Here is a 15722-nt window from a genome sequence, read left to right as displayed (position 1 = left end):
AAAAATCGTATAGTCCAAGATTTCTGTGGACTCCATTTGGGTACCTACACACGTCCCTCCCATCATTGACCCCTCCAACTTGTCAGCTCCCTTTTTCATGTTGTTTTCCCTCATTAAAATATAAATTCCTTGAGAGCAGAGACATTTGGGGGAGAGGTTGCTTGTGTTAGTATTTTCAGCATTTAGCACAGTCTAGTAATAAGTGTTTAATAAATTCTTTACCTATCTATTTTTCTATCTACACATATCCCATACCCTAAATCTTTGTTCCATCTGCTGAGTTACCGGAATAAGACAATTAGCATACGGCAGCAGAGTCTTACAATTATACATTAGCCAAAAAAACTCACAAAATATGTTAGAAGTTTAGTTGCCACTAAACTGTGCAAATCCTTTGACCCAGCAATACTACCACTATGTCTGTATCCCAAAGAGATCATAAAAAAGGGAAAGGGACCTACAGGTATAAAAATATTTATAGCAGCTCTTTCTGAGGTGGCAAAAAATTGGAAGTTGAGGGTATGCCCATCAAATGGGGAATGGCTGAACAAGCTGTAGTATATTAATATTAATGGAATACCATTGTGCTATAAGAAATGATGAGGAGACTCATTTCAGAAAAACCTGGAAAGACTTGCATGAACTGATGCAAAGTGAAATGGGCAGAACCAAAAGAACATTGCACACAATAACAGCAACACTATGTGATGACCAACTCTGATAGACTTGACTTTTCTCAATAATACAATGATCCAAGACAATTACAAAGGAGTCATAACAGAAAATGCTATCCGGAGAAAGAACTGAAGGACTCTGAATGCAGATCAATGCATACTATTTTCACTTTTCTGCGTGTGGTTTTTTCCTTCTGGTTGATTTCTTCTTTCACAACTGTGACTAACCCGGAAATATGTTTTACATCACTGCACATATATAACCTATATTAAATTGCTTACCATTTTAGGAAGAGTGGAGGGAGGGAGAATAATTTGGAACTCAAAATTTTGTAAAAACAAATGCCAAAAATGTCTTTACATATAATTGGGGAAAAAATACTATTAAAAAAAGTTTGGTTGCCAAAGTTTGGCTTTAAGAGGTTGTCAGATTGATTTCTCATAATTTTCATTTAACATAATATCTATATTTTTGTTTCCGGAAAGAAATATTTTTCCTATCAGTGTGCCATAAAAGCTGAACCATTCTTTGTTTTAATTCTGATGAAACTATTCATCCTTGTTCATATCCTTTCAGCAATTATCTATTGAAGAATGGCTTTTTTTTTCTTCTATATTTCTATCAACTTTCCAAAGATCTTGGATATCACATGTTTATCAGAGAAATCTGTTGGAAAGAATTTTTTTCCCCAGCTAACAATTTCCTCTCTCTTTCTAACCTTTATACACAGGTGTATCATTTAATCACTTGGAGCTGGTTGTGTTATATAGTATGAAATACTAATCTAAACCTAATTTCAACCAGACTGCTTTCCAGCTTTCCCAGCACTTTGAGTTAAATTGTAAGTCCTTAACCCAGTAATTGGTGTCCTTGGTCTTATCAAACACTATGCGACTACGTTCAATTGTTTCTGAATCTTACATACCTAATTTGTTCTACTCCTCAGGTTTTATATTTTTTTTTATATTTTCTAACCAGGACCAAATAGTTTAAATGATGACTATTTTGCAAAACAGTATGAGATATGGTCCTACTAGTCTCCTTTCTTTCCCACTTTTTTTTAAATCACTCTTGATATTCTTAACCTTTTGTTTCTCCAGATGAACTGTGCTATTTTTTGTAGTCCCATAAAGTTACCATTTGTGGCATGATTGGCACGGCACTGAATCACCATATTAATTTAGATAGTAGTGTCATTTTTATTATACTAGTACAGTCCAACGATGAACAATTAATCTTTCCAATTATTTAGGTCTTTATTTTTGTAAAGAAGGTTCAATTGTTTTTGTATTTTGTCTTGTTAGGTGGATTCCCAAATAATGTGTATATTCTGTAGTTATTTTAGATGGAATTTCCTTTTCCATCTCTTATAGCTAGGTTTTGTCAGTAATATATAAAAAGGTTGATGCTCTATTGGTTATTTTATATTCTGCTACTTTACTGGCTATTGTTTCAATTGATTTTTAGTTGACTCTGTAGGGCTCCATGTTATCTACAAAAATTAATATTTTTTCCTTTTTTTGCCTATGTCTTTTCCCTCAATTTCTTTTCTTGTATTATTGCTATGGCTGGCATCTTTAGAACTATAAAGAAATAAAAATGGATATCTTTGTTATGACTAATCTTATTGCAAAGGATTCTAGTTTTTTTCTGAACACACATAACAATGGCTCTTGGTTTTAAGCACACAGTATTTACCACATTAATAAAGGATCCACTTACTTCTATGCTTTTTAATGTTTTTAATATAAAGAGGTGTTATCTTTTTTCATACTTTTTTTCTGTCTCGTGTTTTCCCACCACCGTATCTTTGTTTGTATTGTTAACCCAGCCTATTTATGTCCATGTGTAGCCTACCTACATCATATTAACTGACCTCAAGAGCCAATTCTAATCTTAATTCTATAAATTCTTCCTTGACCAACCCTTCCCACAGCAATCTCTCCTTCTGAATTCTAATAGCACTTACTGAGCATACTAATCATTTGGGAATTGATCATTACGCTGTCTCATATTATCATACATATTTTCATATATTATCCCCCCAATTAGACTGACAATTCTTTAAAAGACAGTAGTAGTCTTGAAAGCCTCAAGCTTTGACACTTTTCTCCATGCCCCACCCTTCATCCCACTTTCACCACCAAAACCCACTCCTAGCATTTAACAATAAAAACTGGTTGCTTGAAAAAAATTTAAGAACCTCTACATTTGAGATTGAAATGGATTTCCATACACTACAGCAGAATAACACCAAGTTGTTTCATGATTAACAAATTGATAAAGTCCCCCTAACAAGAATATGCATAGAAGGAGTATAATCAGCTTAGATAACTATTTGAGGATATGAACCTATCTCTGTTCCCCTGAAAGGGAACTCATGCTCCCCTGAGCCCACATGATGGCAATAAGACTGTGGAAGCCAAGCCACTGCAATCAAGTTTGTAAAGGTAGGATAATGTTTACCAAAATAGATCTCTAAATTTAATTCGACGTCGGTAGCTCTCAAACATTTTCAGTCAAGGGCCTCTCTTTGGCATAGGAATAAATGTCACAGGCATCATCTGAGTCTACCCTTTCTTCTCTTCCCACCAACAAATCTCAAGTGTTGATTCCAGAACCTTACACCAAAATGACTATAATGTTGTTGGCATCCAACCTCTTCTACTAATGTATTCCCTCTGTCCCACTCCCTTCACACACACCCCCTTCCAAACAGATGACAGTGAATATGGGCCAATATCCTTCACCAGGTTAACAGCCATCAACGAATCTATTAATTAGGCCATTTTACATTTATTTGTTAACTTGAAACAGCTGTCTGCTAAAATGAAGTCTCAGGTTTTTAAAAGCATTCATGCCTGTCAATGAAGATGGCATTTGAATTTTAGAAGTACTTGATGACATACAAGCCCATTTCTTAGCAGAGGCCCACCTTCACCAATGTCTATGCACTGACAGCTTTGTAACTTTAGGTAGTAAGGGAAATGCTTCCCAAAAGAATTATAACTAGAGCCCTAATGAATGAATTTGCTAAGAGCTTCTTCTCCAGGAAGAGTAGTCCAAATTCTAAAGACAATGAAATTTTTGATCATGGCCTTCCAAGTTTTCCACTTGTCCTGGGAACCTTTGCTTCTAAGCTATCCAAGCTAGCTTTCTTGCAGTTGAGGATCACAGATTTAGAGCAGAAAGGGACCCAACATCCTCATTATACAGATAAGAAAACCAAGGTCCTGATGGTTAAGTGCCCTAGTGAAAAGCAGTGAAGAGCTGGGATTTGAATCCAAGTCCTTTAATTCGAAATCCAATGTTTTTTCCACCATAACATGTGTATATATAGTGCAGTCCCAAATACACAGGCTTCCTAGGCAACTCCTACTTTCTTACCCAATGTAGCCTGAAGATTCACAGCACTTGTAGTAAGACTACAAAGTAGACAATCCTGACTACATATGTGCAGGATCCTGGCTGGACCTGGGATATACGCTTTGGGCTGGAAGGTCTTTTAAAGATCATCTACTCCAATATTCTCCTCTTATAGATGAGACCCCAATTTGAAGCATCACAATGTGAATTAGCTTGCTCAGGCTGGGCCCTGGCTACACATAGGTGATATCTCCATGTAGTATATTTTGTTATCTTAGACAATATATTGGACCTCGAATGAGAAAAGTCTGGGTTCAAATACCTCCTCTGACACTTATTAGCTGAATGGCCTTGGGCAAATCACAACCCAATTCTAACTTTCCTTCTCTATAAAAGAGATTTAAAATACCTGTAGTACCGGGTAATTATGAGGTGTGAGTTAACTCATGTAAATAAAGCACTTAGCAAATGTAAAAGTGCTATGTAAATGTTACATATTACTGTTACTATTTTGGTGGAAATCATCAGGTAAATATGACCAAAAAAAATGAAGTAGAAGCAATGCATACACTTTTTAATCCTTTGCATGTTGCTGCTCCACTCATTCAACAGAAACTTTTAAAAAGACCCTATATTTCTGTTTTCAACCTCTTTAATCCCCTCATTTGTCAGGTTCCAGCAGGGGTCCCTTAAAAAGCCACAAAGAAATCTCACCTTATTTACATGAAAACACCATGCACCATCTAGTGGTGAAAAGAGGTAAAAGTTCAGGGCTTATGGAGGGTTTCTAATCAAAAGAATACATGGAACACCAAAGTTAACCATTTGTTTGCCATTGTTTTTCCATTCCAACTCCCAAAAACATGACCAAAAAAAAAAAGTAGGAACTGACCACAAAGACCCCTAATTCAATAGGGTCAAATAAATGCAGTAGAACTGACAAGCGAAGCTTGCCTACACTATCACTCTCTTTCTAGAATCCCTAGCTTACATGATACTTCAAAAGATAACTCAATTCAATGCAACATTTACTAGGCACCTAGTGTAAGACATGTCCTCAGTAAGTAGGAAGTGGAGTGATCTGCTGAGAGACAGAAGATGGGGAAAGGCCTTAAAGGACTGAGGAGAGAGGAGGTTTAAAACAGTAGCTACAGAGAGTCTGATGGTCAATAAAAGACTAAGAGCATTTTCAGGCCATAGTGATGGCAAATCCCTAAACCACCTCAATCCCTCCAGGAAGTTAAGCCAGTTTTTACACAAAAGGTGCTGAAATTTTTCTCAAGATTTAAAGGCTTGTAAGCAACAAAAGCTCCAAGAAGCCATTGGTGAACCAGAAAAAAAAAATTTATTAACAGCCTAGCAAGGCTAGGTGTCCCATGTGTGGACACACCTTACAGAAGTGAGAGCAAAGCTTTTTATTCCTAGGCCCCAGTCACAGTTCCCTCCCCTGTTTCCCCATTGGCTGGGTAATGCAGGGTTTACAGCCTATCCAGAGCACCTAATTTCCCCACGTGAGTCTCTGCCCCTAACTACATCTCCCACTCCCCACATTTTCTTGTCAACAGCTTACAGCTGTCAATACCCCAGCAGGTACTCACCAAGGAGTTTTGGGGACTTATCCATACCCTGATGAGTGATATGCAGAAGCAACATTCCCAACCACATTTCCTACAGGCTCAAAGGACTGAGGCTGGGGCCATTGATGTTCCTAGCCATCTGAACAGAGAACAGCCAGGACAGGAAAGGCTGTCTTCTCCTTCCAACTTTTCTCCTGAAAGGTGATGGTCCTTGCTCACTTGGGTCACCTGATGAGAGTAGACACCAGTTCTTCAAATGGAAATGGCAGAGCAGATACCAATGGCAAGGAGGCCTCTACTCCTAATCCCCCTGGACAGGACAAGAGCATCAGCAGAGGAGAAGCCTTTTCTTTCCCTTGGGGACATCCCCTCCTTCTTTAACAGAGGCAGCCCTCCCTCACCTAGCACAAACATGTGAATGTTGAGTCTGATTTCACATTTATAATACCAAGTAGCACTCAACCACAGAGGATGGTAGGTGCCATTTCCTCAGGGCAGCAACATTTATATTAGCAAAGATATGTAACAACAGAAGACAGAATATTTAAGCACCAAATATCAGAATGCAAAGATACTCCACTCCTCTCTCCCTTACCCCTAACAAGTGCTATACAATGTTGATTTTCCTAAAAGTGTGAATATAATAAAGAGAATATAGAAAAGAGATAGGTTAGAGAGGAAAAACACTGAAAGGAATGAAATGGAGAAGCACAAGAACGTTTAGTGTTAGTAAGTCTTCCTTAGATGGAGTTGAAATCTGCCAACCTTTGATCTTAGATGTAACCTTTAAGGCTAAGCAGAATAGTAACAATGGATTCTTTTCAGTTCCCATCCTTCCCAATCTCTCTCTAGTCTTTGACACTGCTGGTCACACTCTTCTCCTTGTTATTCTCTTCTCTCTGGGTTCTCCTAGTTCTCCTCCTACCTAACAGCTCCTTCTGAGTCCCCTTTGCTAAATCTTCATTCAGATCATGTCTACCAAACATGCGTGTCTCCCAAGGTCCTGTCCTGGGCCCTCTTCACTACTCCATGGATTCAGATTCTCAGAGCTATTGGTCCAGCACTATCCTCTCTCTGGACCTCCAATCTCCCATCTTCAGCAACCTATTGGACATCTTAAACTAGATGTCCTACAGACATCATCAACTCAATGTGTCTAAAACTGAACTCATTTTCTCTCCCCATTACTGTGAATGGCACAGCTATCCTCCCAGTCACTCAGGCTCACAACTTAGGTATCATACTTGACCCCTTATATTCAATATTCTCACTCCTCCCACATCTAATCAGTTGCCAAATCTCAACATTTCTATCCTTATAACATCTCTTGTACACACCTCCTTCTATCCTCTGACACTGCCACCTCTTGTCCCTCACAACCTCACACCTAGAACACAGTGCAATATCATGGTAGTTGATCTCCCTGTCTCATGTCTCTCCCCACTCCAGGCCACTCTGCACTCAACTGTCAAATTGATCTTCCCAAAGTGCAGGTCTGACCATGTTACTATTCCCCGTTCAATAAATTCCAATGGCTCCCTACTATCTCCAGGATCAAATATACAATCTTCCAGCTGGCTGGAAGCTCTTCATAACCTGGCCCCTTCCTACCTTTTCAGTCTTCCTATACCTCCTTCCCCTCTACATACTCTGTGACCCAGTGAAACTGGCCTTCTTCCTTGCTTTTCTTCAAACGGAATACTCCGTCTCCCGAGTTTCATCTTTTTCCCTCACTGCCCCCATGCCTAAAACTCTCTCCTTCCTTATCCTCACCTTCTAGCTTCCCTGGCTTCAAGTCACGGCTAAAGTCCTATCTTCTGTGAGAAGCCTTTCCCAAGGGGCAGCTAGGTGGCACAGTGGATAGAGCTCCAGCCTTGGAGTTGGGAGGACCTGAGTTGAAATGCAATCTCAGATATTTGACACTTACTAGCTGTGTGACCCTGGGCAAATAACTTAACCCCAATTACCTCACCAAAAAGAAAAAAAAAGATGCCTTTCCCAGTCTTCCTTAAATTTAGGGTGTACCCTCTGAGACTGTCTCTAATTTAGCTTGAATCTATCTTGTTTATATACAGTTGTTTGTGGTCTTCCCAGCTAAACTGCCAGCTCCTTGAGAGCAGGAGCTCTTTTTGGGGGGGGGGGGGGGCTGGCCACTTTTCTTTGTTTCCTTAGTGCTTAGTTCAGAGCCTCTCGTCACTTAATAAATGCTCAGTTATTTGAAAGACTTAGGAACTCTAATCAACACAACGACCAACCACAGCTGCAAAGGCCCCATGATGAAACAGGCTAAGCACCTCCATGCAGAAAGCTGATGGGCTCAAAGTACAAAATGACATATATTTTCTTTTTTTTCATTCTTACCTTTTTTTGGGGGCGGGGGGGGTGACATGGCTACTGCAGGAATGGCCATAACTATTTGAAATGGATTTGTTTTTATTGTCTTCATAAAGGGAGAAGAGGAGAAGAAAGAAAATTCAGAACTGAAAATAAAATTGAATTTAAAAATAAAAAATAAATGATTGTTGACTAATAATCTCACTTCCACATGGCAGCCCTTTATTTAAATATTTGAACACTACTACAACGTACTCTTCTAACTTTCCTAAGACATTTTTTTTCCCACAAAGTAAAAGCCACTTAAAAGCACAGCAAAATAAAATGACAAAAAAATCCTTTCCATATACACATGAGTATACCTCTCCCACAGGCTTCCATGGTCACATCATCTCCAACACCACACAATTGTGAAACCAACTGTGAACACCCTCCATTACTTCTTTGCAAGATAGGAGAGGAATGAGGCTCTTACAGAGAGCTGCAACAGGTTCTTCAACCTAAATACCTTCATTTCTCTCAACTTATCCACACATGGCCTACATTTGAGTCCTCATAATCCTGGTCACATTCTTGTGGACACAAATCAGTTGATCAATTTCCACTCTAAAATGCAATCCCCAGAAGTGGACACTATAGAGAGACTGTCACTGTCCTTGTAGTGGACACTGTGCTGCTCTCCAGCCTCAGATCTTCCCAGCCCTCTGGGCTGCCATGCTCAGTGTAGGGGCAGGAGGACTGGTCAGCCCCTCTATTCTGAGACCACATTAACAAACTGGCACTGGGCCTGACATGCACCATTCCTTCCACTCAAACTCCCTCTACTGTTAAGTTCATATAACAGAGAGATGAATTTTATATTTAAATGATACTGCGAATACTGTAGAGTGTTTTTAACAATAGAATTCCAATTTTATACTAACTTTATTAGATTCTCTGAAAACAGAAACCAAATATTTTCTCTGTCAAGATTGGAACTGGCTCCCTTAGGCTTACAGTGTCAGAGTCTACCCATCCACCTGAGTTTCCCACCTCTCTCTGTTCCAAATACTACCCCTATGCACCTCGGGGTTGAGGGAAGATGTCTACAAAACAGTTTATGAAAACACCCTGCCACAAAGTATAATCAAGTTTTATTATATTGTAGACCCACTATCCATCAACAAAAGGTTGGTCTCCAGATGAATTTGTCTGGCCACATCAACGAACCACGAAGATGTTTTACTAAGTTCTCGAGGTGATACAATATGAACTGGGCCAAGTAAAATCATGGATACTTTTAAGGACTACAGTAAATTCCTTTTAAAGATTATAGTAAATGAGCCAGGACCTGTATGTAACACGTACTATGTATATACATTACAATCCGATGATTCTTCAACTGCTCCAGATTAGCTAGTTGACTGTCACCTACATAAATTTCTACCTTATATCATCTCCTACAGTCAGTGTCTAAATATAAAGTGAAGCTTATTAATGCCTTGTTGAGGTTTTTCCAAAGTAATATAAATCAAGGAGTCAGAGGTAAAGGGAAGTCTTTTCAACATTTGACTTTTAATTAGTAAACAGATAAACCTTGCCTTACTTAGTATAAACAAGAAATATGAAATCCTAAAAGGGATAAAGATCTGATCTGAAAAAAATTCCAATGACCCACTTACTATGACTACACTTGAAACTGGACCTAATTCAAAACTGGACCACATAGAAGTGTTTCAACAACAAATCTGTTTTATCCTGTCTTCTCCTTTTTCACATCACAACTTTAATTGGCATGTTTCCTAAAAATAAAGGCGCTTATGCCCTCAGAAATCACATATGTGTTGGCAGGAAGTAACAACCTGGAGAACACGAAAATGATCTCTCCCTTTCCTCTAAGCTCCCATGATATTTAGTATCTTTTCACACCTCCTGACTTCCTACATTACAAGAAAGTCATGTTCATATCTTATCTCTCCTACTAGACTATAATCTCTATGAGCGCTAAAACGATACCTTATTCTTCCTTGCCTTGAACATAGAAGATGTTTTGCTGGATTAGAAAAAAACAAAAAAAGGTACTTGATCCAAAACAGTGACAAGCCTACAACATCCTCTATAAGGAATGTAACAAAGAAAAGCTTTTACATTTAATCACCCATATAATATACACGTATTCAGAATCCATAAACCAATACTAAAGTAAGAATGACCTCTATTAAGATTCCTGTACAACTATTATTACCCATGATATCACCTTGAGCAAGTTACTGCGAATCAACATTCCTAGTACTACTCCCAAGGGAAGAACACTATTAACCTAGACTAGCTGTGAAAATTGACCATTCATTCCTTATCCCCACGAGCAGGTTTTAGTCCATGACAGGATGTGACAGCACCTCTCACCCCATGGCTACCAAATATCCTTAAAAGCATCTCATAAAGGACTTTTATCAAAATGCTCCTTGAAAGTATGAATAAATTAGACTGTAGAAATAAGTCATGAAGTGCTCACTTGGAGCATTTAACCTGTTCCCCTTCCAGGCATTTTACCCATATGTGCTAGTGTTACAGCCCACCTAATTTGGCATAACAAAGGAAGACGACCTCCATTCTTTCAAAGAAAGATGACTATGGCCTTAACATGTAGTTGCAGAACCTTTGACTCTAAATGCAGTTTTGAGGGCATGTGTGGCCTGTAACCATGAACAATTCTTAGTTGTGGATAGCTGTCCTTTCATGTATTAAACATATATTATGTTTAATGTCCTGTATTCCATGCGAAAGGCACAAAAGTGAAAGGTAACACAATTTCTGCTCTCAAAGAGCATAGTATCTCATAGGGACACTTGCAATGGATAGGAAGATAGCCATGATGGAAGCAAAAGAGGTGAGAATGGCAGGTGATGTAGAGCGGTTTTGAGATATACATAAAGTATATTCACATTGGAAATTCACACTGGATAACATAGATTTGCTAGTAATGTGGGAGGCAAGGTATACTACTGAGTTGGAGGTGGGAAGAAGCTACATAATGAGACTGAGGAAAGAGGAAAACATTTACAAGAGTTGTTACAGGGAGGCCAATATAGTATCTATGACACAAAAGTATTGCCATTAAATAATGAAGGCCTTGTTGAGATCAGATAAATTTGAAATGGGCCTAGTCAACTCCACTGAATGATTTCCTCCAGGTTAATTCAGCAACACAGTTGGCAGAGTAGAAAGAGGACTGGGCCTGGAGTAAGAAAGATCTGAGCTCAAATCTGGCCTTAGATACTAGCTATGTGAGTCTGGGCATCTCACTTAACCTCTGTCTGCCTCAATTTTCCCAGCTATAAAATGGGGATATTAATAGCACATATTTCCCAGGGTTTTGTGAGGATCAAATGAGATAATGTTTGTAAAGTACCTAGCACAGTGACTGGCACATCAAAGGCATTTAATAAATGCTTGTTTCCTTCTTCCCTTCCTTCCTTCTCCCCTTTTACACGTGCAGAAGAGAAGGCAGCTGTGGGAGGAAGCCAAGGCTATGGTTGGGAAAGGTATAAAATGGAAAGAGGACAAAAAGGCAAGAGTTTCAAGGGTAGATGACAATGAATAGTTGAAGTGGTCAATGATAGGCTGAAGGCTGTGAGCGGATGAAAGAGAGGCCACAGCAAGGGTGATGAACTAGGAAAACCAAAGGTAAAAATTGAAAGTTATGGTGAGAAGGAAGGATAGATTTAAGAAGAGTAAGGTAGAGGGAAAATGAAGTAGAGAAGGTTATGTTCAAAGAAGAGAACAGGATCACTGAAGTAGTACAGTTATGGATGATGCTAATAAGGCAGAGGTTCTTGACCTTTTTGTGTCATGGTCTCCCTAGATAATCTGATGAAACCTAGAGACCTCTTCTTAGAATAATGTTTTTAAATGCTTAAAATAAAACAGAATGACAAAGAAAATAAATTATATTGAAATACAGTTATCAAAATATTTTTAAAAACAAGTTTACAGATCCCACGTTAAGAATCTCTGATATAAGGTATGATTACACCTGTGAGTAGCTAATGGAGAATGAAAATAATGGATAGTGGGAGTTAAGAAGGTAGATAAATCAGGACACCAAAGTGCTTAAAGGGGACTCCTAAGTACATAGTGAATCCCCCAAACTTCAAGGCAGAGGCTGGGTGTGACAAGAAAAATTAAGCCAAGAGCTAAACAACTTCAGGGGGGCGGCCAGTAGATGACCAAAACGAGGACCTCGACTTGATAATGGGGCGAATTTCAAAAGAGAAGTTGCTGAGTGCAAATATCTAGTAGAAAAGAATTAAATAGATAGCAGAGGTCAAACAGACCGCCTAAGAGATTCAAGGAGAAACCACTTACAGTGGAGGTCTTCCAGAGGTCCAGGGAAGGCTTCATGGAAGAGGAACTAATGTAGGTTTTGGGAAGAAAAGGTCCACTGTCAATAGGTTGAGATGTAAAAAGAATCATTTCAGGGATGTAGGATGGTGTGTCCAAAGGCAAAAAGCTAAGAAAGGCTATAAAGGAGTAATCCAGTTTGGTCAGACCTTAGAGTGTATGAATAACAATATGATGAAATAAAGCTAGAAAAACATACTGGAGGCTAAATATAGAGTTCTTTAAAAGTGAGGATAAGGAATTTATATTTCATATGGCAGGCAATGGGGAGCCACTGGAACACTTTGAACAGAGTATTGCAATTATTAAACCTGTGCATTAGAAATATTACTTTAGCCAAGGGATGACAATTAGGGGATGACTATTATCCTTGAAGGGAGGAATTTTAATAGAGTGATGGGGCTGGAAATCTGAAAGCAAGAGTTACAGAATGAGTAGATAGTAAGAAAATAAGAGCAGTAAGCATACACTACTCTGACTAGAAGTGACAGGAAGAGGATAAAAAGTAAAAAGGAGTGATAAGGGGGTCAAGTAAGGTTTGGCCTTTGTTTCAAGGGACCACTTAGAATAAGAGAAATATGAGCATCTTTGTAGGTACAGGGAAATAGTCAATAGAGATGGAAAGATTAAGATGTAAGAAAGAAAAGGGAAAAAAGAAAGAGAAATGAGAGGCAAAATGGCAAAGGATTGGATAAAAGTCACAGATGTGCGAAGCTGTGGTACAGTAAAAACTCTACAGAGCATGGATCAGAAGACCTGGGTTCAAATCCCGGCTCTAGAAATTGGCAGCTGCACAAATGTGGACAAAACATGTAAACTCTCTGATTCTCAGTTTTCTTGTGTAAAAATCCCACTCACATGTACTTCACAGCATTATTGTAAGGACAGCCCTAAGAATAACTATAAGGAGGTAGGGAGTCCCATTATAAGAACTACAGACCCTAAGAAAAGTGTCTAACTAGAAACCACACTCAGTATTTTCTTTTTTTTTTCCATGTTATTCTTAAGACTAGACCAATCACTACCTTCCAATCGCACCTTTCTTTCATTTAATTTCTAAAAAAGGAAGTAGAAGGGCCCAGTGAAGGCTCCAGGCTATAAAGACCAAGGCTGCCTCTTGCAATAATGGCAGCAATCCCTCTCCATTCTTATCAACTTTAAGGCAAACAGTCTGATGACCTACTATTAACCCTCTCAAAGAATTCCAGGAAAGACAAGGTAGCCCAATTCAAGAGTACGCCTCTACTCTCCCACGTTCATTTGAGTCTTTAAAATGAAACACACTAAATACCTTTTGTTGAAACCAAGAGTCTTTCTGCCTCCCATCTTAACATAATTTAAGTACTGGTTTTGCACCATCATACGCCTTGGTGCCAAGCCCAGTTTTCCAAAGACAGAGGATATATAAATAGTAATCACCTTCAATTTAAAAAGCTTAAACTAGTAGCAGAGATTACTCTGTATCACCTGCCAAGAACTACTGACTCCCCAAGGGAAAGTGTGCAATAGGATGCATGCATTACCAGATTTCGAGAGACTACAAAGGGGTCTGAAGTGCCAGGAGTGCTTCTAAGCCCTGGAAGAACAGTCCATTAGCAGAAAGTATTACATCTCACCAACATGTCCGTGGCATTGAGATAGTGCTTGCTGACCATGCACTGTTCCAGTTTTTGGGGCACTTGCTTGATATTCTCAATTTCATCCAGCAGGTTTAGGACATGCTTGTGCTCAATTCCTTCAATCCACAGCTTCCGGAGCTCATCCCGTTTGCAATGCAACAACATCTTGCAGGAAAGCAGGTTTTCCTTTACCTAGAAAAGAGCAATTTCAACCTTGATTCAGTCCAAATTCTCTGCATTTTAAGCCCACTGGTCAATTAACATTGTTCCTTGGTGCTAATTGTACTTAACACTTGCTAACTCCCACTTTTTCTTAATCCCTTGGGTTAGTGTGTTTTCTGAGTTCTAATCCTGGCTCTGACACTGACTCACTTCGATGAGTCTTCTCCTCTCTCTGTCTGTGTTTTCTCTGCTGTGAAATGAGAATGCTACCCCTGACCTACCCCTGAGTGAATCCATAAGACATAACTAATGACATAAAGCACTTCGAAAATATTAAGTGCTATGTAAATGTTAAATACGTTTCATGGGGAAATGACTGAAATGAAAACTTGACGCTGCTATTCCTCTCTAATCTTCCACAGAGAATCCGTGGACTTGAAGGGACTCTAAGGGGTCATATGTCTCCAAGGGGAGCCTTATTTAAATCAACACAGGCAAATGGATACACATCCTGACTGACTCAAAGGGGAAAATGTAACTAGCAATTTTCCTTATTGACAAATAAGCCAGAAAACCAAAGTTACCAGGAAACATCCTCAGATTAAATAACTTTTTTCAATGTTTTTCAATTTTAGATTCAAGAGCCACTTTTGAAATTCAAGTGTATTCACATTTAATTAATCTTCCAATACGCAAAGAGAGTCTACAGAGAATAGTGAGGAAGGCTGCACTACATATCTTTAGATTACCATTGACTTTCAACATTTTCCCAACTAGCAACAATATTAGGAAGACATAAAAATTCTAAGACTGGAAAAATTGTTGAGAGATCACTAATTTATCCTGTTCCTAAACCAGAACTTATGCCATTTTAAAAGAGATCCAGAGATAAGAAAAAAAAAATTCCAAAATCTACCTTTATATATCCGCTTAAAAGCTAATAAGGCAATGTAGTAAAATGAAAAAGAATCCTGGACTTGTCATTAGCAAAACCGAGTCTACTCTTTCCGAGCTATAGACTTAGCTGTACCACTTCATGTCTCTGGACCTCAGTAGCCTTATAAATAAAATGATGAGGTTGGATTAGGCAATCTCTAAAGTCCCTTCTAGTCCTAAATCTTTGTTAAGTTCTGCCAAAATGGCCATCTCAAATGGTATTTACCCATTACAGTTCTGACGCTATAATAGTTCCAATAAAGGCAAAAAAAAAAAACAAACAAACAAAAAAACAAACCTCAACTGCTTTCAAAGCAGCTGAATTTTCATACAGACCAATAAGACTTTATTTACAAAAATACAGAACTCCTTCGGTAAAAATCCACATTATTTGGAATGACTAAAAATCATATCATTTTGCTGGAAAATAAATTTCTTAATTGAACAAAATTTCCAATGAATTTTTATATGATTTGAAAAAGGAACCAGCTGCATTTGGCAAAGTAGTAGTTGGTTAATTCTAATCCAAATCCATTTGTCTGTATTACCATAAAGAGTTTAGATTTTAGGAAGTGGAACCAAGATGGTGGAGTAAAGGCAGGGACTTGCCTGAGCTCTCCCCCAAACCTCTCAAATACCTTTAAAAAAAATTACTCTAAATAAATTCTAG

General features: G+C 38.6%; 1 protein-coding gene across 1 annotated transcript in view; it reads right to left on the bottom strand.

Moving 5' to 3' along the window:
• Window positions 1-15722, bottom strand: part of EXOC4 (exocyst complex component 4) — an 879542-nt gene that overhangs the window by 831974 nt on the left and 31846 nt on the right. Inside the window, exon 3 of the mRNA XM_027842359.1 lies at window positions 13952-14146. Coding sequence (XP_027698160.1) covers window positions 13952-14146 — 195 coding nt within the window. The remainder of the gene's footprint in view (window positions 1-13951; window positions 14147-15722) is intronic.

Source organism: Vombatus ursinus, unplaced genomic scaffold (genome assembly GCF_900497805.2).
Source record: "Vombatus ursinus unplaced genomic scaffold, bare-nosed wombat genome assembly UNPS02014870.1, whole genome shotgun sequence".
Lineage (NCBI taxonomy): Eukaryota > Metazoa > Chordata > Mammalia > Diprotodontia > Vombatidae > Vombatus > Vombatus ursinus.
The sequence above is the reverse complement of the archived record's forward strand: the minus strand, read 5'-3'. Positions and strand labels throughout refer to the sequence as shown.